Below are 26,313 nucleotides of genomic sequence, written 5' to 3' on the forward strand. Positions count from 1 at the left end.
CTTAAAATTCAGTGTACTATTTGTAGAAAGACTAGTATTCTGAATGCGGAGTAACTACTAAGTTGAAAATGAAAAGTTTAAAAGATAGGGGAAAACTGGCCTGACAGGAGCTAGTATAAGAAGAGACATCTATTGCTTTTCAGCCAGGACGTCAGGAAAGTGGGCCAGCAGGTCACAGCGAGGGACCACTGCCCAGCAAAGGAGATCCTGCCTCTCATTCACCCAGAACATGAGGAAGCTCTTCCTGGAAAGGGCACCACACTGTCAGAAACTGACCTTGCAAACCCCCAAAGACCTCATTGCATTTAGGACCATGTCAATGCAGCCACTTGAGAAACAAGAGTGAGATTTGAGATTTATTTTTCAAAAATGAAAATAATTTGGGTATTTGGATCATCCTGACTGATCACTCCTCATGATACAAACAGATGAAGAAGAATAATTATGTACATTCCTAGTGGGAGTAAGAGCATCAGTCAGAACTCATGATGACTAGTAATATGGTCGCAGCCAAATCAAGGTAGTTTATGTATTCTCATGTAACTGGAAAATCCAGAGAGAAATCTGCCTCTAAACACAGCTGGCTCCATGACCCCACACAGTGGCATCTGGACCCTGCCACTTTCCCTCTTTCAGCTGACTCTCCACCTGGTGGGCTAGAGAGCCACTGCTAGACCCCACCACTCAGCAACCCCAGCAGAAAGAGACTGTCCCCAGAAGTTCCACAAAAAATGTGGAGAACTCTCCTCCATCCCTCACGGTTACAAGTAAGAGGAAGTGTTCTGAATGGTCAGGCTTCTCTTAAAGGGCCAGTCCTACGTCTAGGGATTAGGTCAGTGTTCACCTTCTAGTACCACAACTAGAAAAAAAAAATCACTTGGTGGAAGTGGAGGGAGTGGGTAGGTAGAAAGGAGCTCTAAATAGTGTAAAATATAGGTATATATTTCTTCACCTCAGCAGGTAGATTAGTTGGCCAAATCATTCTCTGATATATGATTACAATGATCACATCTCAAATATTTGGGAGAAAAGGTGGCAATTTACGGCTTTCATTGAAATTGACAGGGGATTAGTTTCTGGTTTGAGACAAAAGTAATTTTTACCTTGAAAGAGAGTGAATAGTTATTGTTTCTTTTTTTTAAGTGCCTAGACTCTGGATCTATCTAAAAATTACTCTAGTTATTTCTTATGGTTTATCAGTATTTTATATATATATGATCCATTAGAATATGTAGGATTATTTTGATAAAGATTGTTTTGGGGACTTGTCATGGTTTATCTTGCCTCTCAAAATCTATTTTCATTCAGTTTATATACACTTGTAGAAAAACACAATTTAATTTCACAGATTTCTATGTATATGATACATAAACATTCTGCAAACACTAAAATTGATAAAATATGTAAGTTAAAAGACACATTTCTCACTTTTCAACTTTATTTGCCCAAAGATTCTTTCAGTAGACTTTCTCCAAAACTCTTACTTACATGCATATTTTCTGGAACACTTACAAAATATAGCAATGACCATTCTTACCTGCACTCTTGCCCAGTATAATGCCTATGGGACACTGGCAATGCAATTTCTTCCAGGATGCTCAAGAAAGACACCTATATTCTAGAATGGTATAAATAAAACATTATATCCTCATTAAATAAAGCATTAATTATGAATTTTGCATTTCACTATGTGATGTGCTTTGTGGAGTACTCTAACACTGTATTTTTCCTTCAAGAATTAGACAGCAAAGGAGAAAGAGGGAGTATATACTATCAATGGCATTATAAAAATATATGCCATTCCAAAATTATATTAGCAATGTAATTCCCAATTGCAGGTAAAAATGGCCATTGCAAGATTAATCTGATTAATAAGGCATGATGAGGTTAAGTGACTTCTTTCAGGAGGCTTCCGATTTATTCGTCGATGCGTGACCTGACTGTGAAGCTGGTCTTTGGGACCCCTACATCAGCAGCCCCTCACTTTACTTTATGGGGCAGACTTACATGGCCTTTCAGCCAGATCTCTACTTCTTTTGAAGCTGATTCTGGCTATCTGGCCATCAAAATAATTTGTATGAAATCAAAAGGAATGGAATTAAAAAGTAGTCATAGAAAGTACTGTCGCATATCCTAGTTGCCTGCTCTAATTCTGAGATACCGACTTTCAAGAAGCATCACCCATGTCAAATCGCTCAGTAATACTTACCTCTCATTTTTTCCACCGTATCAATAACTAGCTCTTGTCATCTTCAAAGTGCTTCTCGAACATTAATTAATCTCACATTATACACTCTGTTCTTTGCATTTTTCTTGACCAGCTGTCCGGGAAGGCAATTTATTTCCCCTCAATTTTTATCCCTCATGGCTCTGTGTGGCTTCTGCAGTAAATTTGAATGGAAAATGAAAGGTACAACTTAGTGTGTTTCCGTAAGAAAGGCAACACATGATTTTCTTTAAACAAGATAACCTTCAGCTTACTTTCAAATTGCTTATGGTTTTGCAATTGAATACTCAGAATATATTTTCATCACCTTTGAGTTTTGATTAATTCTTATGTGGGAATTTTGAGGAGATGAAGACAAAAAAAGGAAAAATTAAAAAAGTAATTTAGTGTTAATTTTATCATTTTCATCTATTTAAAATATTGTATCATGATTTTTTTGACAGGATTATAAGGTGAAATAAAATTTGGAATTCATATTAATATCAGTTCTTTAAAAAAAGAGTCATGTTTTAACTCTAATCTTGCATTATTTCCTGAATTTATATGATGTCTCATTTTTCTGATCAAAAAAAAGAAAAAAATATAGAAATTCTTGTTCCTTTAAAAATTTTCTACCTTTTAAAAGTTTGACCAGGATTCAACTAACTTGTATCAAATCTCAGTCAGTGTATTTTTTCAGTTTCAAGATACCAAGCAGGTGTGTATAATATTGTCCACAGAAATACTCTTTAATACACAGTTCACTGAAGTGAATCTGAAGTACGAAGGCAATTCTTCCAGTGTCCTCTACATAGCGTGATAGGAAGCCTTCCAGAAGTTAAAAAACTCAAGATTAGCAACATATCAACTTTCAGGTGGGCCTCTCCTAAACACTTATAATTGACTTCCTCTCCTGCAAATCATTATTCTAAAGGTTTACTTCACTTGTAGCCCCACTTGGGTCTTAAATTGCATTTCAAAGCACGCCTGTCATTCATCTATTTCAGAACTGCCATTAGCAGCGATGCGAATTTGGCACAAAAATCAATGAGAGGATATGATATGAGTTCTTTCTAATTTTTCCTTCTTTGAGCACCATCTCAAGTGCAGTCTGTGAAATCCGCTTTTTAAAGATATTTTTCCATCTTGCTATCATTTCAACTAAATTGAGTTCATGAACTTGGGATATGTATTCACATAGTTTTTTAGAAAAGAAAGGAGATTCATTGTCACTATTGTTAATTTATTACCTAAAGTTGTTTTAAAATCTTAATTAAATTATTTTACCACTGACGTTCCTCATCAGCTTTTTAATCTTTTAAAGATATGGGCCTAGATTCACCATTGTCATTGAAAAAATAGTTCCATTCGTTGTGTTTGGTTATTATTAATATCTACTAATATATACACTTGAACGTATTTGATTTTCTTTTCCCTAATCAGTCATAGAATGTTATATCATATATTTTATGGCTAAAGAAACAAACAAAAAGAGTCAAACTTTATTAACTAGAGTACTTAATTTTGCATGGAGTATTTGCATTTCTTCCCTCAACAACTAAACATTGTCTTATAAACTGAATTTATATATAACCACCCTGTGTACCCATATATTTGAAGGTTCAAACTTTTATCTTTCTAGTTTAAAAAATTCAATTACACTGATGACATTTGTACTATAACAAAATAACTTTATTTGTTATAGATCATCTCTCTTAATTTTGTTAATGGGGCAAAACAGCCTCCATTAGTATGAATAAATCACAGTATGCGTCCCTCTTTTTCTGTATTACAGGAAATAAATTAATTGATTAGGAAAGACATCAAGGGAGTCACAGCATCCTTTTTTGGTTTCCTGAAAATATCTTAGCCCAATGTGTGTGCTTCTTAAGTGGAAATAAAAGCCTGCATCTGTTGAAGATTCCGTCCCTCAACCTTTGTTTCTAAGGTTAATCCTGCCTTCTAGCCTTACCTTGTAATGATAGTAGCAGTTCTAGTCACAGTTAAAGCAGTAGCTGTGCAAGTGGTGGTAATAGAAATGATGCTGGTGAAGAGAATGATGCTGTAGTTTAGTAGCTGTTATATTGCCACTTGCCGAATAATTCCACATAGCAGGAAAAACGCCCAGCAGTTGGTATGGGTTATTTCTCCACCATCGTAAACCTGTAAATGGAGGCTTACCAACCTCATGCCTCAGATAAAGGTGCTTCTCGCTCAGAGGTGAACTTCCAGCCAATCAGCTAATCCAGGCAGGAGCCGAGAGTGAATCCCAATCTCTCTTGTCTCTGAAACCCATGGCATAACTTTTTTGCTTTACCGTTTCCATGAAAAACCTAGCCCTACCTGAAAGGAAGAACTGTGGACGGTACAGCAAGAGGCAGAAAGACGGGAGGGAGGCATTTCAGTTCTATTCGGAGGCCTTCAAGGAGAACAAAGAATTCCCTTCAGTTTTAAAAGATTAAAAGCTTTCAATTATTTTTCTGCACATTCCAAGAGTAACTAGAAGAAGTCTTTCCAGTTAGGTGAAATTTATTCTGTGAAAAATGTTAAAGAAGTTTGAAAATTTAGAGTTTGCTTTTTCTTAATTTGGAAGTGTAATTTAATGATAAATAGTAAAATTGAAAACATTTAATTATGAATATCAGACTATGATGAATCAAATTTTCTCTTTCTTGATGTGTAAATCTTAAATTACTCTAGGGGCTGCCCTGTGGCACAGAGGTTAAGTTTGGCGCACTCCATTTCGGCAGCTCAGGGTTTGGCTCCCGGGTGTGGACCTACACTAGTTGTCGGCCATGCTATGGTGGCGCACACACGAAATAGAGGAAGAATAGCACCGATGTGAGCTCAGGCCTAATCTTCCTCAAGCAAAGACAAAAAAAGAGGCAGATTGGAAACAGATGTTACCTAAAGGCCAGTCTTCCTCAGCAAAAACATCCTCATAAATAAATAAATAATAAAAAGAAAAACTTTTCAATTATTCTAGACAATGAGGTCCGTATTTAAAACATATGAAATATGCTGTTAAGCTGTGATTTTGCCAAAATATTCAGATTGTTAGGGACATTTTTTTCTCTTTAGGACTCAATTATTTACTGTACATCTATGTAATTTGAGATTGAAAATGCTATAAAAGTCACTGACCTGGTTGGTCTTCAATTGTTCTTAAATGTAACATGAAATAGTTGTTTCAGGTGATCTCTAAGTTTGCTCCAGATTCAACTTTCTATGAGTCAAGGGTTGTCAAAATAATCAGATATGCCTACTCTCGATTAAAAGGGGCTTTCTAGCCATACAAGGTGGAAAACTTATAAGAGAAAAATAAAAGAGTTATTCTATTTTAGAATGTTCATTCTGTACATGAAAATACCGTAAAAATAGAAAGTTAAATAGCTGCAGAAAAAAAATTGCAATATAAAGGTCAGATAAGGTGCTATCATATATATGTACACATATATGTAGGTACACATAAATACATACACATGTCCACGCATACATCTATGTCTATACAAACTTACATATGCACATACATCCATACAGATATATAAATATAAATGTATATGTGTACACAATTTTATAAACTGCCGAAAAGAGGATTATAGAAAAATGGACAAAAGATTCACAAAAAATGCAAAGAAAAGATAAACATATAAAAAACTCATTTCCAGTTATCAAAAAGTTGCAAATGAAGCAGCATTTTCCTCCAATGTGACTGCAAAGATTTTAAACACTGGAAATACCTATTATTGCCAAGGATAGGGAAACCGAGACTGCTGGCATATACAGTTTTTGAAAGTATACTAATTTTCAAATACACACATATATTCTTAAAAAAACCAAAAGTTATGTTATTTGTCCTAGAAAGTCTATATTTCAGAATTTCTCCTGATGGAATAATTGTTAATGTGAGCTGAGAAAACTTCTGCTATATCCCTAGGTAGAAAGCTTTTTGACTAAATTATGCACAGCCACAAAATGACATGCCATGCACTTGAGTGGTATTTGAAGGAATACGTATGGCAAGAGAGCATGGATATTTATTGTATTATTTATCGCCTAGTAAAAAACATAAAGGTTACTGTGATGATGACTTGTCAAAAGCAAATAAGATATATTTATATCCGTATATGTATGCACAGAAAATTACATGTAAGTAGAACATGTTAACAGTAGTTGTTTCTGAATAATGAGATTACAAATAACTGTTTTGCTATTTTTTGATATTTTTTGAATTTTCTGTTATGTACATGTAGACTCTTGAAAGCAGCAATAAAAAGTTACTGGATATAATAAGATTTTCCAGCAGTATTCTCTTAGCTCTTCTGTGCCCCTCTGCAAATAAAAATGAATGGTCTCAATAGCAGGGTTAGTTATGCTGTTAAACCAGGATATCCAGAGGGAGTTACATCCATTTGAAGCATTTCATTACTGATTTTGTTCCTCCTCCAGATGTTTTATTTTGTTTACGTTCAAACTGAGATATGAATCTAAATAGGAGAAAAATGTATTAAAAAGGTGACCCAAATCAAATTCTCTATAATGAACATGAATTATTTGGAAATTTGCTAAAATGTATCCGTGGATATTAAACGTTTCAATTCATGGTTTCCTTCTCATATTCTTTCGAGAGTGAAGTGTAAGAATCATTTGAGTACCTTTTATGTACCAGGCACTACAATAATTACTGATGGCAAAACAATAAATAAGATACAGTTCTGAAAAATAAAAAAAAAGGTGACCCAAAAACCCATTGCCTTTGGTGGTAGTGGGCATAGGAGGTGGTAAGGGGGAAGAAAAATGAACTCAAGGTGATGACCAGGTTTATGACCTGATGGCAAACTTCATGGACCTTGGGAGATGACGAATGCTTATTATAAGCACATTTGGGTTTCAGAGTGGAAGGTAAGTGCTGAGGAAGAGACCATGCGGTAGTGGCAGTGGGCAGGGAGGTATGGCCCTGCCACGAAAGAAGTGTGTTCTACTATAGAAAATGGTATAAATAACTTGCATACACTTACATAGTGTTTTTTTGTGGTCATCAATATTTGATGTGAATTTCTAGGTTGTAATTCTCCTTTCTGAATGTTTGATTAGGAAATGCATCTACTACCACAACCGTGATAGACAGCAAAAATGGATCTGTGTCCAAGTCCCCTGGAAAAGTGCTGAAGAGGACAGTCACAGAAGACATAGTGACAACATTCAGCTCCCCAGCAGCCTGGCTTCTGGTCGTTGCTCTGATAATCACATGGTCAGCTGTTGCCGTTGTTATGTTTGATTTAGTGGATTACAGAAACTTGTCAGGTAAGATCCATGAAATTTGGCTTTTCAATGAAGGAACCAATGTTCTCCCCACTTCTGGCTTTGTTCCTGCTCACCCCATCTTGTGCTTGAGGGTCACTGAATTCCAGTTCTCTTCTCTGCTTCTTCCTTCTCTTCTTCTTTAGCTGTTGTACTCACTGATTTCAGATGAAATAGATTTCTGTGTTTGTAGAGCTGAAAAAAAGGTGGAATATTACAGTTTCACAGAGATAATGATTAAAAAGCTTGGGTGGATATTTAGTTTCGGAACTGGGACTTATCAACTGGTAATAAATAATGACTTGTAGGTTTTACCCTTGGCAATATAAAACCAAACCCAACCAAACACAAAACTTTTGAACAAATGGAAAATTGTCTAAAGTAATTTTAAGTCCCTCTACCATCTGGCTCCAAGCTTTCTTTCCAGACATTCTCTTTGCTCCTCCTATCGAAACATCCTATTTCGAGTTCCTGAAAATAAAGAGTGTTAAAAGGATTTTCCCGGAATGACTTGTAATGAGATATTACATCTTGAATGACCATGTGTTCTTACGGATTTGGAGTGAAATAGGAATAACTCAAGTGAGGAAAGACAGATTTTCATTATGGTCTATTCAATCTCTGAGCATATTATTCATCTCTTTGTTCATAGTCTTTTTATATTTTTATATTATATTTGTCTGTTTCCACATCCGACACACTGTATTGACCGAGATCCTTGAGGGAAGGAATCAGTCAGGTGTTCAATAAATATTAAATGAATGAATGAACAAATTTATGCTTATCACTTTTTACCACCAGCAGAAACATTTCATTAACCTCCTAATGTGCTTGTTCAGATTTGTACCTCCTAGCCCTCCCTTCTTTCTCCAGTTGGAGTGGAATCAGTAAGACCCAGAAACCGTAAATACTATAAATTGCATTCTATAAACTCAAGGATTCTCTACTTCTCATTTATGGCATTTTACTCATTCAGCAATTATTTATCAAGAACCTACTATATGTGCCAGGAAGTAGCTATGTTAAAAGAAATACAAGTATAAATCAGTCATAAAACTGCATCGTTTGGGTTTATTGACATGGGGGTGTCATTGAGATGACTCTGCCCGCTGCACCATTGGCAGCTGGGCTAAAGTCAGCATCATCTAACAGATAGAGATAAGTTCTATGGTATTAACCAAAGCAAAAGGGCTAATTGTCCAGAGCCACAGACCTCTGCTCTAAATGGGCACTACTTTTGATATCTTGTGTAATGTAGGTACTTAAAAGAATATACAATTGAAATGCCTAGAATATAAAATTATGACCTAGAATTTTAAGTGAAAAACAGTTGGTTACATTACTCTAAGAGATTTCAACTCCCTTGAGTCCCTATTGGCTGTGAAATTTCATCTATTCTTTCCCTTTTTACAATTTCATTCATTTAAATTTTAGATACAAATATGATCATAATATATGGCTGGTTCATTTTTATAGTAGCCATATTTTAAGAATTGCACGTAAATCTAATATTTGTAAAGTTAATAATTTAGTAAGTGCACTACAGAAATTACTGTCGAAAGCAATTTGTTTTTAATTATTTCATAAAATGAGCAGCTACCTATAATTAGACTTTTGGATTAGGTTACTTAAACATAAGACACACTGACAGTCCATAGTAGAGCTTGCTTGGACTGTTGTAATTAGGTGCTGTGGACGATACCTATGTTACTGGCATTTCATCTGATACAGAAAACAATAGCCTCTCTATTACTACTACTTCATTTCTTCTTTCAAGAAGAGTTGATTGCACACATCTTCTACGTAAGGCCTCCTCCTCCAGTTTTCTCTGTTTATTAGTGACCTAACCATCTATCCATTCCCTGCAAAAAGAAATCTGCAAGTCATCTTTCAGATCTGCTCGGTGCCTGATCGGTCACCATACCCTACGCCAGCTAACCCTCATATGTCTCATAAATTGGCTCCCTCCTCTTATTACCACCATCTCCGTTACTACACTTCAGACCTTGGTTCTCTTTTGAGGGGACTAATGCAATTTCTTCTTGTCTCCCTTAGCCAGTCTGTCCCCTTTAACGTTGCTCCAAAGGTATCTTCATAAAACATAAATTTCATCAAGTTTTCCTATTGCCACAGTACAAATGCCTTGGCGTGGAATTCAAGTCCTTGGCGCACCCCTTTACTTTCATCTTGTAATTCAGCTCACGCACCCTGTTTTCCAGCCATAGTTCCCACTATTGTTCCCTGTTCTTTTCCTCTAGGAAAACATATAGTCTCTCTCCTTACTGCCTCTGCTCATACTGTCCTCCCTCGCTCGCCTCTTAGAGCAGAGAGTGTAGACAAGTAGTTAAGAATGTGAATTTCAGTGAATTTCCCCGGTAGTAAATCCAGATCTTAAAACTTCCTAGCTGTGTAATATTGGAAAGTCACTTAGCCTCTCTTTGCCTCAGTTTCACCATCTATAAAGTGAGGATAACAATAGTACCTATGTAATAAGACTGTTAAGAGATTTATATAAGTTAATATTATTTGTCTGCTTAAAACAGGACCTGGTTTGTCACAAACGCTGTGTAAATATTCATATCACCTGTAGAGACTTATTCCTCAATTTTCTTGAAGGATGAATTTATCCTTCTAGACCTATGCCCATTTTTGGTGAAACATTCTCAGATTTCCTAAGGAAAATTCACTGTTCAGTGCTTTCATTCCCTGAGTACCTGTGGGCACTTGTATTAACAGCAGTTAACACACTGGATTATAAGTATCTGTTTACTTGTCCATCGCACTCAGAAACTCAAACTTATCCAAGGAAAGGATTGTCTTATCCATCTATGTACATGTCACATAGTAGGTTTTCCGATACACATTGCTTAAAAGAATGAGTAATGCTGATATTTTTATTTTGAAATAATTTCTTATATTATGAAGAAACAAATATTTATTACAAAAATTTTTATTTTATCCAGTTTTTGACCAACTTTAAAAATTAATAAATGCATTTAATAAAATGAGAATGAAAAAGTGATAAAAATATTTAGAAGATGAGATGTTACTTGCCATATTTTTTAATGACAGTTTATTGCTGGATAATAAATTACCTCAAAAGTAAGAGGTTTAAAACAACAATAAACTTTTATTACTCCATAGTGTTTGCTGGTCAGGAAATTGGGAATGGCTTAGGTGGGTGGTCTTAGCTTATGGTGTATCTTGAGGTTGCAGTAAAGACATTGACTGGGGTTGCAGACATCTGAAAGATTTTCTGGGGTAGTGGAACCATTGGCAAGATGTCTCGCTCATTTGGCTGTGAAGTTATGCTAGTGTGTCCTCAGAGCATGGCAACTGACTCCCCCTAGAGCGAGTGATCAAGGAGAGAGCAAGGCAGAAGCCACAATGCCTCTTGTGACCTAGACTTGGAAATCACACACTGTTGTTTTTGCAAAATCCTCTTGGTTACCCAGGTCAACCCTATTAAATTTCAGAAGAGACCACATAGTGGTGTGAATACCAGCAGGCAAGTATAGTTGAGGGCCAATTTGGAGGCTGGCTACTACATATTTTACTCTCAGAGTATTATTTGCCAAGTTACACATCTTTAGATAAATACCTAGATATAAGGAAGTACCATACAATACTCTAGCTGACAAAGAGATATTGTAATTACAACAGATGAATGGAAAAAGATGATGCCTTGGGATGACTGCCTTCATGAGGCCATATCTAGGAAGAGAAATATTCTCCAATGGTTTGAAGTGAAAAAAATAATCACAAAGCTGAAATTCTAATGGAAAAATATATAAATTCTTCAAGTAAGAAGTTCAAATACCTTTTGCTAATTAAAATTTGAATGATCTATTTACTACAGATTAATATTATCATCATGATGAGTCTTTTGTACTACATAATAGTCTTTGTAATACATATTGTTAATGTTTAAAAAACAAGGCTAGTGGTAGAAGAAAGCACACTGGCAATAACTCTGAAAGCCAGTCAGGGCAGCTGTCCTTGGCTCTAAATTACTCTCTTCACTTTAGAAAAGAAGGTAAATGCTTTCAAGCCTTTAAAAAATTCTTGCTAGAGAAATGAAAATCTATTTTCATATGCAAGTACTGTACTGGATTGAGAAGAATGATTCTCTGCGGGGCAACCTTCACAATTCCTTATTTTCTGAATTTCCTCTGATTGAGCCGTATATATTCTACTTGTGAGGCGCATGTAGAATTGGCTTTTATGTGCTTCTTTCGGAAGACTTGTGTTCACAGCCAGCTATAACCTACAAGCTAGCGTGACTAGGCACTTCTATTTCCTTGTCTGTGAAATGGGGTCAGCACCTTGCTTTCTGGTCTGCAAAACCTGTGACTTTGCTGCTTCTTATTAAATAAGACAAATTTTAGGACACTTAAAAAACAGATCCTAGAAAAGAGATTTCACCTACTCTCATTTCTTACTAAATATAGTGTCCAAACACTATTCAAAAAGTACTATGGGGGTTGGCCCAGTGGTGCAGTGGTTAAGGTCACACGTTCTGCTTCAGTGGCCTGGGTTGCGGGTTGGGATCTTGAGTGCAGACCTATGCACCGCTTGTCAAACCACACTGTGACGGGCATCCCACATATAAACTAGAGGAAGAATGGCATGAATGTTAGCTCAGGGCCAGCCTTCCTCAGCAAAAAGAGGAGGATTGGTGGCAGATGTTAGCTCAGGGCTACTCTTCCTCAAAAAAAAAAAAAAAAAAACTACTACGGCTCATCTATGAGCATTTCATCAGAGTAGAATCACTATGACTGATGTAGATAGGGGATTTATTATATGGCTCATGCATTGATGGGAGCTGCTTAAGCAGTCTAGGTAAGGCTGTCACCTTGGGTCAGAAGTCGGTAGAGTGGAAGTTGGTATAGAGGAGGAAAAATATATTTGTCCTCTACTTTTTAAGTTCTTGACTGGAGTCCCTCTAACACAAGACAAGTTAACAAGAGAAAAGCATTCAGATTTATTTAATATAAGTTTTATGTGATAAAGGAGCCTTGATAAGGAAATGAAGACCTTAAGAAGCAGTTAAATCTGAGCATTTTTATGCTAGGTTTGATGAAAAGTGGAAAGCAGTGGAAAAATGTGACAGGATAAAAAAGGATATTAGCTAGGTGTAGTAAATTGAGGGAAACAGCAAGGCCTGTTCATTCAGATTGCTCTGGGCATCTTGGGGATAAGGATATTCATTTCCTTCGGGTATATGTAGGGCACCTCTCACATGAGGGTCTTTTGACCTGCTTCAGGGAAGCGTCGGAAAGTCCTTCTTCTCAAATTCCTTCCGTTCAAAATATTCAGTTTGCCAAGGTGCCATATTTTGGGGTAGCATGTCCTGAACCCCATCATTGGGAAGGGTAGATGGAAATAGAGTAGGGGAGGCTAAGGACAAACTGGAACTGACAAGGACAAACTAGAACCCTCATTTGACTCTCACTCCCTCAAATTACCATGATGTGGGTGAGCAGCAGGATAAATCAGTGTCTTCCACCACGGAATGCACACCACCTGGCCAGGATTTGAAGGAGGCGGTCCAGCAGGAACTGGAGGAGGTGCTGCTGGCAGCTGCAGTGCACCAAGGTCAGCCAGCATATCGGTGACGATGTGCGTGAGTTCGACAGCACCTGCCCTACACCAGCCTTCAGAGAATAAATGATGGCTATTACCTTTTTTTTGGCCTTCCCAAACTCACACAAATTTCTCTTGTGCCCAACTGTTATCTGAAACATACACGTAAGGGATTTCTGGGAAGTGTAGTTTCAGTTTAGTGATTTGACAGGATACAAAGCTACCACATAGGATGACTGTATAATTTATCATCCAAAACAGGACACTTGTGCAAGTGAAATGGAGAGCTATTAATATTTGCCTCAGGACAGCAGCCACAAACCGAGTCTGATCAGCTGGTATCATCCACAGTTCCTTTAGTTTTCTCCTGGAAGATGAATGTCTTCAGAAACCTCAAGTTGGGCGGACAGGGGAGGGCAAAACCCTCTTCATAGTAATCAAGCTCAGGGAGTCACAAAGGCTACTGGAGGCTCTGCCCCGAAGCTTCTGCAGACTCAGCCAGAAAGCTCTTCCAGAAAATGGAGGGGTGCCCTGATCACTTAATAACTCTTTCAGGACCAGAATTTCTGGGCTTTGGTTGAAATTCCTTGCGGACTTCTTTGCTTTATTTATAAAGAGAGAAATTTCTTTCTAAACTATAAACACAAACAGACAGGATTTCTAAAGAAATGACTACAAACTTAGGCATTAATGGATGTTAATGATTTTCCTCTAGGTCAGAATGTACAGGAATAAATTGTGGTAACTCTTGGCTTTTCTTCCCTTAGAACAAGGGTCATAAATTCTTAGCATCCTCGTCTATAAGATGGAAAAGTCATTATATGGCTGTACCAGGGAGTTCAACACATATTTGGTAATTTTTGCATGCATTCTACAAAACATACTTATTTCAAAACAATTTTCTAAGAATTAGATAAGATAATCTGTGCAAAACATATGTGCCTGGCACATAGGAGGCACTCATTACATGTAACTTGAATTTGAATCTTATTACTGGGAGGGAAGATCAGTAATCTGAGAAGAGAGCCAGCAATGACATGATGGTAGGAAGCATCAATTTCTTATGAAAGTCTTGCAGACATCTCCTGATGTGCTTTTTAAATAGATTTTCTAATGAGGTATGCCATTTATCTACTGCTCTTGGAAATTAATTTTCCTGATTTTTTTTTTTTTTTGCTGGCACTCAGCCCAGTTAGCAGGTGTGCTGTTTGTCAGGCTGTGAGTTTAGAAGAGTAAAATGGTTCAGGGAAGACCCAAAGTCAATCAGAATGTATAAACTTAACATTTAACAGTTATGTGTATATGTATATTTATATGTGTGTGAGTCTGTGTGTATAGAGATGTCTGTGTGACTGTGTATATATGAATATGTTAGTATGTTTTAGGAGACTTGGAAGACTGATACACTAAATGCAACATTTTAGACTTTAGCAGTTCTGTGTACTGAGTTTTCAAGTATGGTTGACAGTTTGTGTGCTTCTTAATTCTGATTCAAGTCTTATCGCAAATCCCACATTTTCTGTTCAATGTCCTTGGCCTGTTTGGGCCTCTTGGTCACTTCACCTAAAAGGATGCATTTCATTACCCAACTGCAGCCTGCTTATAAACACCTCAAGGAAACAGAAGATTCTATAGTCCAATGATTCTCAGGTCATAATCAAAGTTTGTTGATTCTTCATGAAATGAGGAAAAAGATGAAAAGTTTATTCATTTTAAAGAAGTATTCTTAATTATATTCTTCCTACACTTATGGTTTTAAAATTCTCTTTTGAAATGATGATAATTACAGATATTATTTCTGTCATTGTTTTCAAATGCCATTTTTTTTACAAAGTAGAAAGTTGGCAATTCGATGTTGGGCCCCAAGTATTTGCTGGTGGCAGATTTCAAGGTCAAAAAATCCACAAACTTGATACCAATGCTCTATGCCACTCATTTGAACCATAACAAATGAGACCTTATATTGGGATTTATAAATTTAGCCATATAGATGGGTTCAATAATAAATCATACCATATGTTAATACCCCACTTTTTGATGGACCAGGTTTTACACATCTTTCAGTGCTACGCTTAAATTCACTTCCCTTAAAGGAACGTTTCCTGAACTTTCAATGTAAATCAAGTCATTCAACCATAATTCGTCATTCTATTATTTGCTCTTTGCTCATGGCATTTATTACAAGTTGCATATATTTATTGGGTGTGATTATTTATTTAATACCTTTCTTGTCCACTGATCTGTTAGGTTTTTAAGGAAAATGGCTTTGTCTATTTTGTTTACTTGATTTTTCTAGTGCTCAGAAGGGTTTACTCCAAAGTATGAGCTCAATAAACATTTAAATGAATGTTGACATGAAAGAATGAATAAGTAAATAAATAAAGGAAAATGCAGTAGTGTTTTTTACACTCTGAATGCTGAGTCATGAGCATAGTATTTCTCTATAAAATATTAGTTTATGATGATATTGATAGTGTTAGGATTCACATTTAAAATACTTTTTAAACTCTGTCTCTCTAATTGGACTGTAGGCATATCAAAGGTAAGGACTATTTTATTCATCTTAATATCCCTGTTGCCCTGCTTACTGCCTGACACATATTCTTCAATAAAATTTGTATGATCTAAACAGAAGTTATTTGCTAAGCATATATAGCAAGCAAACGAACAAATAAGGGAAAACACAAAACAAGAATAACAAAAGAACACGTGGGCTTCAAGACCAGACCGAAGTAATTGAATGCAGTCTCTGGGGACTAGAGTACTGGGTTAGAATTCTGACTCCACCAATTAGCAGCTGTGTAACCCTAGAAAAATCACTTCTCTGTGCCTCAGTTTCCTTCTTGGTAAGTAATAATAGTATCTGCTTCATGCGGTTCTGTGAGCATTGAATGAATTAATACATACAGAATACTTGGAATTTTGAATGGTGCATCGTGATTGTTATATAAATTGTAGCTCATATTATTTTAATTTATTCTTCATGACCTTAAGCACGTTTCAATATTTCAAAAAGATAAATTGACTGCATGATTTCCAAGTTTTAAAAAATACCATGTGAATATACATAGATTCTTTAAATATCACGTCGATATACATAGATTCTACCAATTACACAATAGAAACCTAATGATTAAAATATTCTATTTTAACATCGAGAGAATGTTCTAGCCACTTTTAAGTGGTTTATTTTTCTTATATGATATAGTAAGCACGTAATTCATGGCACTACATGCTACCTGTTAATGTGGTGAAACAAACTTTAAAATTATTTCCTCAGCTAACATTGAACAATAAAATAGCTAAAGAGAATATCTAATATAGTCAAGAGTTTCCAAAACTAAACCTTGACTTGATGAAACACAAGTTTATTAAATAATTAGTCAGGATATGCTAATTGCTGTATTGATCCCCAATCTAAAATCTCTCATCCACTGATCTGTTGTTTATAATATAATGATTCAAGTAAGTCATCCAACTGGAGTAGTGTGATATTTTGACTGTCCTTATGCCACCAGAAAGTTAATTTCATTGAATGTTAGCTTAGAAACAAATCTATAGGAATCTATAAATCTACAGAAAATTTGCTTTCCCATTCCTTATTAATATGTGTAGCACTAGAATTGTGTTTATATTTAAGATATACTTTTTTCAAGAAAAGGAAAGCAAATTAATTTTTCAGTTAATATAATATCCACATCATACTTATTAATTAAAGTGTAATAAGATTCTCCAATTTTTATATAAATACTTGACATGGGTAACAGAATCCGAAAGTTGTTTGTGATTTTGTTTCAGAATATAAAATGCCCTTTATTTGACATGGGTCTAGCTCCAGCTATCTGGAAATATTCCAGGCTCAAACATCTGCAACGCGATTTTGCCAGGAAAAAATTGGTTGATTGGGGTCACATCGAGAAAGAGAGGTGAAATGTACATCTATTTGCATTCAGTAATGTTTCTTATTGCCTCAAAAAGTTACAGTTGAGGAACGGCAAAGGACAACTTAGAAACATTGTCATGAAACTATTAAATATTGAAATAGCCAGGTAATTTTAACTAAAGATGCTAGTGTTCAATTTCAGTAGAGTTTCATACAAGCGCACATGTCTAAAATCCTGAAGTTAGTTAATAGTAAAGATGAGTATGGGAAAATTTCAATTGAAAAAATGTTAAAAAGGGGAAGGAAAATGCCCATGCCTCAGATGTTGAATGGTAAGGATTGGAGCTACACTACGTCTATTCAAATGTAGATTAGAAAAGTGACAGTCATTTCCTTGTGCAGTCAATAAAACAATTAGCTCACCAAAAGTGCTTTGAAATCAGGATCCTAGTTTTTCTTCAGTTTAAAAGCATCTAAATATCCAACATCTGCAAGTATTTTATTTTTTCAAAATTGTAAATCAAATGGGTTTTCTCTTTTAGAATATGATGTACTTCAAGAGCTTTGTGGCCATCCTTTATTTTAATTTTGCATGATTCTCATTAGAGGGAGAAGGCTTGATCATTGTAATCTAATATGGATAGTACCCAGAGATCAGAGGGAGAAGAGAAGGAAAGAGAAGAAGGAGAGATGATGATGACGGAGAGAAAGAGGAAGAAGGTGATGAGAGAAATGGAGAAAGAAAGGGAGAGGGAGAGAAAATGTCAGCGGTTTAGGAAAATATATTTGTCCAGGATGTTAAAAGATAAACTGAGGCATATTCAAAATTTTAAGAGTTTGAGCAAAAATCCATTTGAATTGGGCACCACCAAACAGATAGTGGTTATGAGCGCTCTACTGACAGGCACTAGGGGAAAGAGTTTTATAGAGACGAGGAGGAAGCGAAGCAAGGAAATTATTTGATTGGCTATAGCTCAAAGCCCAGTTGGCTATTTGTGATTGGTTGTCCTTGGGTTTCAATTTCTTAACCTTGAGGCATTTACAGACTTCGGTTTTGGTTTCCTTACTGAGACTGCTGAGGTATTAGAACCACCTCAGTCTGATGGCCTCCTTGTTTAATTAATTTAACAGAGAAGTACAAGCTATTGCTTCAGGAAGACACGGCTGTTTAAAAATGGATTATTACACTTAAGGAAATGCATATGTCTGGTTGTGTAGGAGAGGAAAGAACCTCATGACAGTATGTTTTCAATGTTGTACACCGGAAAGTTGCTAGATTTAAATGCCATCTCCCTCCTGTATCTTCAAAATCCCCCTCTCTATTCCCTCCTTTCTTTTAACTTGGAAAAACAAACAAATTTCTCTCACATCCGTATATCCCTATTTATTTGTCCCTATGTCCCTATAACTCTTTTTGTTTCTATCCCTCTACCCAAGCCACTCTACTAACAAACAATCTGACGCTATGTTATCGTTCTGCTGAAATGTCTCAAATACACCCTTGACTCCTTAAAGAACAAACTGAACAGATGAACAAATTGCATATTTAACATCTTCATCTTGGTTAAAACTTGCAGCATTAGAACTGTTGACTGCCACTTCCTTTTTAAAATCTTGTCCTCATATGACTTTTATAACTGCCTTCCTTGGCATCATTAGCTTCTTGCCCCTGTTAGACAATATCCCCTTGTCCCATTGCTTTAGCTGTGATGTCTTTGCATTGCTATACAAGTAATGAGCAAGCTGACGTTATATTTAGCCTGTTTATCCTTAATACATGGCTCCCAATCTAATAACAGGATCAATCCTTCCTTAAAATGGCCAGAAAGTAAGATGTAGAAGCTAAAAGCAGTGACACAGTTCTAAACAATTAAGGCATGTAAGATAAGTTTTAAGAAAATGCATTCTTTCCATCATGGGAGTCAGTAAAGCTATTTTTATTTTGAAGGAAAAATTCAGCTTGTAAGAATTTTTATTTTTCCCTTAACTGACCTCTTTGCCAGGAAGTTTCCTTACGACTGACCTTCACACGTAATGACTTCCCAGTCCACATCTTTAACCCTAGTCTCTCTCCGATTTTTCTAATTGCGTAAGAACATCCAATTGGAGCATCAAACTAAAACCCAAGACTCCTAACTGAGCTAGTTATATTTCTCTCCAGGCCTGCCTCCTAGATTCCAAATCCAGGTTATTTTCCAGTAAATAAGTGAATTTTAATAAAACCAAATGCAAAAGGTACAATTTAGGCAACTACTAATTCTACCACTGATGTAAAATTTTCTTTTTTTTATGCTTTCTCCCTTTTTTTTAATTGTGGTCCTAATAGCTTTATAACATTGTGAAATTTCAGTTGTACGTTAATATTTGTCATGCACCATGTAAGTGTACCCCTTCACCCCTCGTGCCCACCCTCCATTCCTCTTCCCCTTGGTGAGCACTAATTTGTTCTCTTTGTCCATAAGTTTGTTTATATTCCACATATGAGTGAAGTCATATGGTGTTTATCTTTCTCTGTCTGGCTTATTTCACTTAACATAATGCCCTCAAGGTCCATCCATGTGGTCGCAAATGGGATGATCTTGTCTTTTTCTACGGCTGAATAGTATGCCATTGCATATATACATCTCATCTTCTTTAACCAATCATCAGGTGATGGGCACTAGAGTTGCTTCCATACCTTGGCTATTGTGAATAATGCTGCAAGAGACATAGGGATGCATAAGTTTCTTTATATTGTTGATTTCAAGTTCTTTTGATAAATACTCTGTAGTGGGATAGCTGGGTCATATGGTATTTCTATTTTTAATTTTTTGAGAAATTGCAGTACTGTTTTCCACAATGGTCGCACCAGCTTGCATTCCCACCAGCAGTGGATGAGGGTTCCCTTTTCTCTGCAACCTCTCCAACATTTGTTGTTTTTTGTCTTGGTGATTGTAGCCATTCTAATGGGTATAAGATGATATTTAAGTATACTTTTGATTTGCATTTCCCTGATGATTAGTGATGTTAAGCATCTTTTACTGTGCCTGTTGACCATCTGTATATCTTCTTTGGAAAATTGACTGTTCATATCCTTTGCTCACTTTTTGATTGGGTTGTTTGGGTTTTTGTAGTTCATTTATGTGAGTTCTTTTTACATTACGGAGATTAACCCCTTATTGGACATATGATTTGCAAATATTTTCTGCCAGTTGGTGGATTGTTTTTTCATCTTTATCTTGGTTTCCTTTGCCTTCCAGAAGCTCTTTAGTCTGATGAAGTTCCACTTGTTTGTTTTTTCTTTTGTTTCCCTTGTCTGAGTGGACATGGTATTTGAAAAGATCCTTTCAAGTCTGCTGTCAAAGAATGTCCTGCCTATATTTTCTTCCAGAAGTTTTATGGTTTCAGCTCTTACCTTCAAGTCTTTGGTCCATTTTGAGTGTATTTTTGTGTATGGAGAAAGATAATGTTCTACTTTAATTCTTTTGCATGTGGCTGTCCAGTTTTCTCAGCACCATTTATTGAAGATGGTTTCCTTTCTCCATTGTATGTTCTGAGCTCCTTTGTTGAAGATTCACTGTCCATAGGTGTGTGGTTTTATTTCTGGGCTTTCACTTCTGTTCCAAATATCTGTGTGCCTGTTCTTGTAGCAGTACCACACTGTTTTGATTACTATAGCTTTGTAATATATTTTGAAGTCAGGGATTGCGATGCCACCAGCTTTGTTGTTGTTTCTCAGGTTTGCTTTGGCTATTCAGGGTCTTTTGTTGCCCCATGTGAATTTTAATATTATTTGTTCTCAGGCTGGCCCCATGGCCAAGTGGTTAAATTTGCACTCTCTGCTTTAGCCACCCAGGGTTTCACTGGTTTGTATCCTGGGTGCAGACATGGCACCACTCATCAAGCCATGCTGAGGCAGTGTCCCACATGCTGCAACTAGAAGGACCCACAACTAAAATATACAACCATGTACTGTGGGGATTTCAGGAGAAAAAGTAGGGAAAAAAAGAAAAGAAGATTGGCAACAGTTAGCTCAGGTGCCAATCTTTAAAAAAAACAAAAAGATGCAATGCCCTGACAAAGACACAATCTCACTTAAAAAAGAAAAGAGAAGATTCTTTGTTCTATTTCTGTAAAGATGTCATTGGGATTCTGATTGCGATTGTGTTGAATCTGTAGATTGCTTTAGGTAGTATAGACATTTCAACTATGTTTATTCTTTCAATCCATGTGCATAGAATATCTTTCCATTTCTTTATGTCATTATCGATTTCTTTCAGTAATGTCTTAAAGTTTTCTTTGTATAGGTCTTTCACCTCCTTGGTTGAATTTATTCCTAGATATTTTATTCTTTTTGTTGTGATTGTAAATGAGATTGTATTCTTGAGTTCTTGTTCAGTTAGTTTGTTATTAGAGTATAGAAATGCAACTGATTTTTGTAAGTTGACTTCATACCCTGCAACTTTGAAGTAGTTGTTGATTATTTCTAATAGTTTTCTGATGGATCCTTTAGGGTTTTCTACATATAAAATCATGTTGTCTGCAAACAGTGAGAGTTTCACTTCTTCAGTGCCTATTTGGATTCCTTTTATTTCTTATCCTTGCCTAATTGCTCTGGCCAAAACCTCTAGTACTATGTCGAATAAGAGTGGTGAAAGTGGGCACCCTTGTCTTGCTCCTGTTCTCACAGGGATGTCTTTCAGATTTTCCCCATTGGGTATGATGTTGGCTCTAGATTTGTCATACATGGCTTTTATCATGTCAAGGTACTTGGATCTTGTCAAATGCTTTCTCTGCATCTATGGAGATTAGCATGTGGTTTTTGTTCCTCATTTTGTTAACGTGATGTGTCACACTGATTGAGTTGTAGATGTTGAACCATCCCTGTATCCCTGGTATGAATCACACTTGATCATGGTGTATGATCTTTTTAATGTATTGCAATATTTTGTTTAAGATTTTTGCATCTATGTTCATCAGCAATATTAGCCTACAATTTTCCTTCTTCCTGTTGTCCTTATCTGGCTTTGGTATCAGGGTGATGTTGACCTCATATAATGTTTTAGGAATATTTCTCTCTTCCTCAATTTTTTATAATAGTTTGAGAAGAATAGGTAATAAATCTTTGAATGTTTGGTAGAATTCTCCAGAGAAGATTTCTGGTCCTAGACTTTTATTTTGGGGGAGGTTTTTGATTACTGTTTCAATCTCTTTACTTGTGATTGGTCTATTCAGATTCTCTATTTCTTCTTGATTCAGTTTTGGGAGGTTGTAAGAGTCTAAGAATTTATCCATTTCTTCTAGATTTTCCAGTTTGTTGGAATATAGTTTTTCATCATATTCTTTTATAATCTTTTGTATTTCTGTGGTATCTGTTGTAACTTCTCCTCTTGCATTTCTAATTCTATTTATTTGAGCCTTCTTTCTCTTTTTCCTAGTGAGTCTAGCTGAGGATTTATCAATTTTGTGTGTCTTCTCAAAGAATCAGCTCCTTGTTTCATTGATCCTTTCTACAGTCTTTTTTGTTTCAATTTCATTTATTTTTGCTCTAATTTTTATTATTTCCCTCCTTTTTATGAGTTTGGGCTTTGTTTGTGTTTCCTTTTCTAATTCTGTTAGGTGTAGTTTAAGAAGGTATGTTTGACTTTTTTCTTGTTTGTTAACTTGAGCCTGTGTTGCTATAAATTGCCCTCTTAGGACCACTTTTGCTGCACCCTATATGAGTTGGTATGGTGTGTTTTCATTCTCATTTGCCTCCAAATATTTTTTAATTTCTCCCTTTATTTCTTTGACAACCCATTGATTGGTCAGTAGCATGTTGTTTAGTCTCCACATTTTTGTTCCTTTCCCAGCTTTTTTCTTGTAGTTGATTTCTAGTTTCATAGCACTATGGTCAGAAAAGTTAGTAGATATGATTTCAATCTTCTTAAATTTATTGAGGTTTGCCTTGTTTCCCAATATATGGTCTATCCTTGGGAATGTTCCATGTGTGCTTGAGAAGAATGTATATTCTGCTGTTTTTGCTTGAGTGCTCTCTATATCTCTATTAAGTTTATCTGGTCTAGTTTTTCATTTAATTCCACTATCTCCTTGTTGACTTTTTGTCTGTATGATCTATCCATTGATGTAAGCGGGGTGTTGAAGTCCCCTACTATTATTGTGTTGTTTGTAATATCCCCTTTTAGGTTTGTTAGTAGTTGCTTTATGTACTTTGGTGCTCCTGTGTTGTGTGCATATATGTTTATAAGTGTTATGTCTTCTTGGTGGAGAGTCCCTTTTATCATTATATACTCCTCCTCTATGTCTCTCTTTGCCAGTTTTCTCTTGAAGTCTACTTTGTCTGATATAAGTATGGCAACCCCTGCTTTCTTTTGTTTGCCATTAGCTGGGAGTATTGTCTTCCATCCCTTCACTCTGAGCCTATGTTTGTCTTTAGAGCTGAGATGTGTTTCCTGGGGGCAGCATATTGTTGGATCTTGTTCTTTAATCCATCCTGCCACTCTGTGTCTTTTGATTGGAGAATTCAATCCATTTACATTTAGAGTGATTATTGATATATGAGGGCTTAATATTGCCATCTTATCACGTTTTCTGGTTCTTCTGCATTTCCTTTGTTTCTCATCCTGTGTATTTTGGACTACCAATTTGATTAGATAGTTTTCTATGTTGGTTTTCTTCTTCATTTTCTCCTTGTTTATTGTATATATCTCTGTTCTAATTATGTCTTTAGTGGTTACCATTAGCTTTGCATAAAAAGTCTTGTAGATGTGATAGTCCATTTCTTCTTTTTTCTTAAGATTTTATTTTTCCTTTTTCTCATCAAAGCCCCCCAGTACATTGTTGTGTGTATTTTTAGCTGTGGGTTCCTCTAGTTGTGGCGTGTGGGATGAGTGAGATAGTGCATTTTCTGATAACGTCTTATTTCCTTAGACTATACTGATTCCATCCCTTTCCTCTGCCCCTTCTAAGTTATTTTTGTCATATCTTATTCCATCTTGTGTTGTGAGTTTGTGGTTAAAATAATGAGATAATTTTTATTTTGGTGTTTTTCTTTTCTTTACCCTTGATGTAAAAGTTAAATGTTTACCAACGTGATCTAATAGAGAGCTGCCATTTTCTTTCTTTCTTTTTTTTCTTTTTAAAGATTGGCACCTGGGCTAACAACTGTTGCCAATCTTTTTTTTTTTTTCTGCTTTATCTCCCCAAACCCCCCCGTACACGGTTGTATATCTGAGTTGCATGTCCTTCTAGCTGTGGGATGTGGGATGCTGCCTCAACATGGCCTGATGAGCAGTGCCATGTCCGCACCCAGGATCCGAACCCTGGGCCACCGCAGAGGAGCGTGTGAACTTAACCACTCGGCCACGGAGCCGGCCCCGAGAGCTACCATTTTCTGATTATTGCCTGCCTATTTATCTCCTTGCTCAGGGCTTGTAGCCCCTTTCCTGTTTTTTTCCCCCCTTTCAAGTATGAGGGCCTTCTTGAGGATTTCTTGTGTGTGTGTGTGTGGGGGGGGGGGGTCTTGTGGCAATGAACTCCCTTGGTTTTTCTTTTCTGGGAAAGTTTTTATTTCTCTGTCACATCTGAAGGAGATTTTCACCGGATAGATTATTCTTGGCTGAAAGTTTTCATCTTTCAGGATTTTGAATATATCATTCAACTCTGTCCTACTCTGTAAGGTTTCTGCCAGGAAATATGCTGAAAGCCTGATAAGAGTTCCTTTGTAAGTTATTTTCTTCTGCTTTGCTGCCCTTAATATTTTTTTTTTTTGTCATTGACTTTTGCCAGCTTTACTACTGTATGCCATGCAGTAGGTCTTTTTACATTAATTTATTTGGGAGTTCTGGTAGTTTCTTTCATGTGGATTTCCATCTCTTTCCCAAGGTTTGGGAAATTCCCCTCTATTATTTCTTTGAACAAACTTTCTACTCCATTCTCCTTCTCTTCTCTCTCTGGAATACTTGTAATCCTACTGTTGCATTTCCTAATTGAGTCAGATATTTCTCTGAGAGCTTCTTCATTTCTTTTTAGTCTTAGTTCTCTCTTCTGCTCCCTCTGAAGCATTTCTGTACTATTGTCTTCTAACTTGCTAATTCAGTCTTCCATATCATCAGTTTGTTGTTTAGTGGGCCTAGGTGTTTCTTTATCTCATCCTTCGTGTTCTTCATCTCCAAAAATTTTGATTGATTCTTCTTTAAACTTTCAATCTCTTCTGTGAAGAAGCTCCTGAATTCATTAATTTGTCTTTCTGTGTTTTCTCGTAACTTCTTGAGTTTTTTTTTTTTATGATAGCTATTTTGAATTCTTTGTCATTTAGGTTATGGATTTCTATGTCTTCAGGGTTGGTTTCTGGGTACTTGTCATTTTTCTTCAGGTCTGGAGATTTAATGTACTTTCTCATACTGTTTGATGGTGTAGATATTTGCCTCTGCATGATGTTATTTTCTGGTTGCCACTGCCACACGCCTCCACTGGGCAACACTCTGGCTGATGACAGATTTGGAGCACGCAGCAGGGGGAGGGGTGTTCTCCTTCATCAGTGCTTCCCTTAGCTTCTGCTTCTCTCTCTCTGAAGAGCTCTGGACGATTGCAGGACTGGAGTGCCAGGTTGGGGGAGGGGATCTTTCTTACATCTGCATGCCTCCCTCCCCCAACCACTGCCTCTCTGTGTGTAGTTCTCTGCATGCTCATGTGACTCCACCAGTAGCTGCTTCTCTCTCTGTGCTTCACGCTGGGTGATCAAGGGGCTGGAGCACTGGGTGGGGATGGGGTGCCTCCCCTAAGCTGCTCACCTCCCACAGCTATGGCCCCTCTCTCTCTGTGGAGCTCCTGCAAATCAACTTACACTCCCTTTGGAGGATCCAGCCACCCCACTACCTTCAGATGTATGGTTGCACGGGTCCCTCAAATGTCTTTTGTGTTGTGTGTATGTCCTCGGTTGGTGTATGAATGTCCTTTTGGTTGTATTTTAGAGGGGAGAGTCCAAGGGAAGAGCCTACTCCACCATGATGCTGATGTCACCTCAAGAGAAATTCTTCTATTTTCCAGTTTCTTAAGTCAGAAACATGGGGCTCCTCACAAGCTTTCCTCTTCCCCTACTGCCCATGAGCACTCAGGGATCCAAAAGAACTCATTCTACTTTTTAAAAATCTCTTGATTCTGTTCTATACTCTGTATCTTATCTCCAGAACTCCTGCCTTAGTTTCCCTAGATTGTTACAGTGATCTGCCCATAATCTTGCCTCTGCCTCCATTTTCATCCTGAGGCCAGAATAAAAATTCCAAATCTTATTTTATTATTTCCTTATTTAAAATTTTGGATATTTTTCCTTAAATATGAAGATGTGTATGAAATAAAT

The 26,313-nt window shown here is 36.5% G+C and overlaps 1 protein-coding gene across 1 annotated transcript in view; it reads left to right on the top strand.

Annotated features, from left to right (window-relative positions):
* The window catches only part of TRDN (triadin), a 390,616-nt gene that overhangs the window by 45,533 nt on the left and 318,770 nt on the right, over positions 1–26,313 (top strand). Inside the window, exon 2 of the mRNA XM_046675186.1 lies at positions 7,301–7,510. Within this exon, the coding sequence (XP_046531142.1) occupies positions 7,301–7,510 (210 nt within the window). The remainder of the gene's footprint in view (positions 1–7,300; positions 7,511–26,313) is intronic.

This window comes from Equus quagga, chromosome 11 (assembly GCF_021613505.1).
Source record: "Equus quagga isolate Etosha38 chromosome 11, UCLA_HA_Equagga_1.0, whole genome shotgun sequence".
Classification (NCBI taxonomy): domain Eukaryota; kingdom Metazoa; phylum Chordata; class Mammalia; order Perissodactyla; family Equidae; genus Equus; species Equus quagga.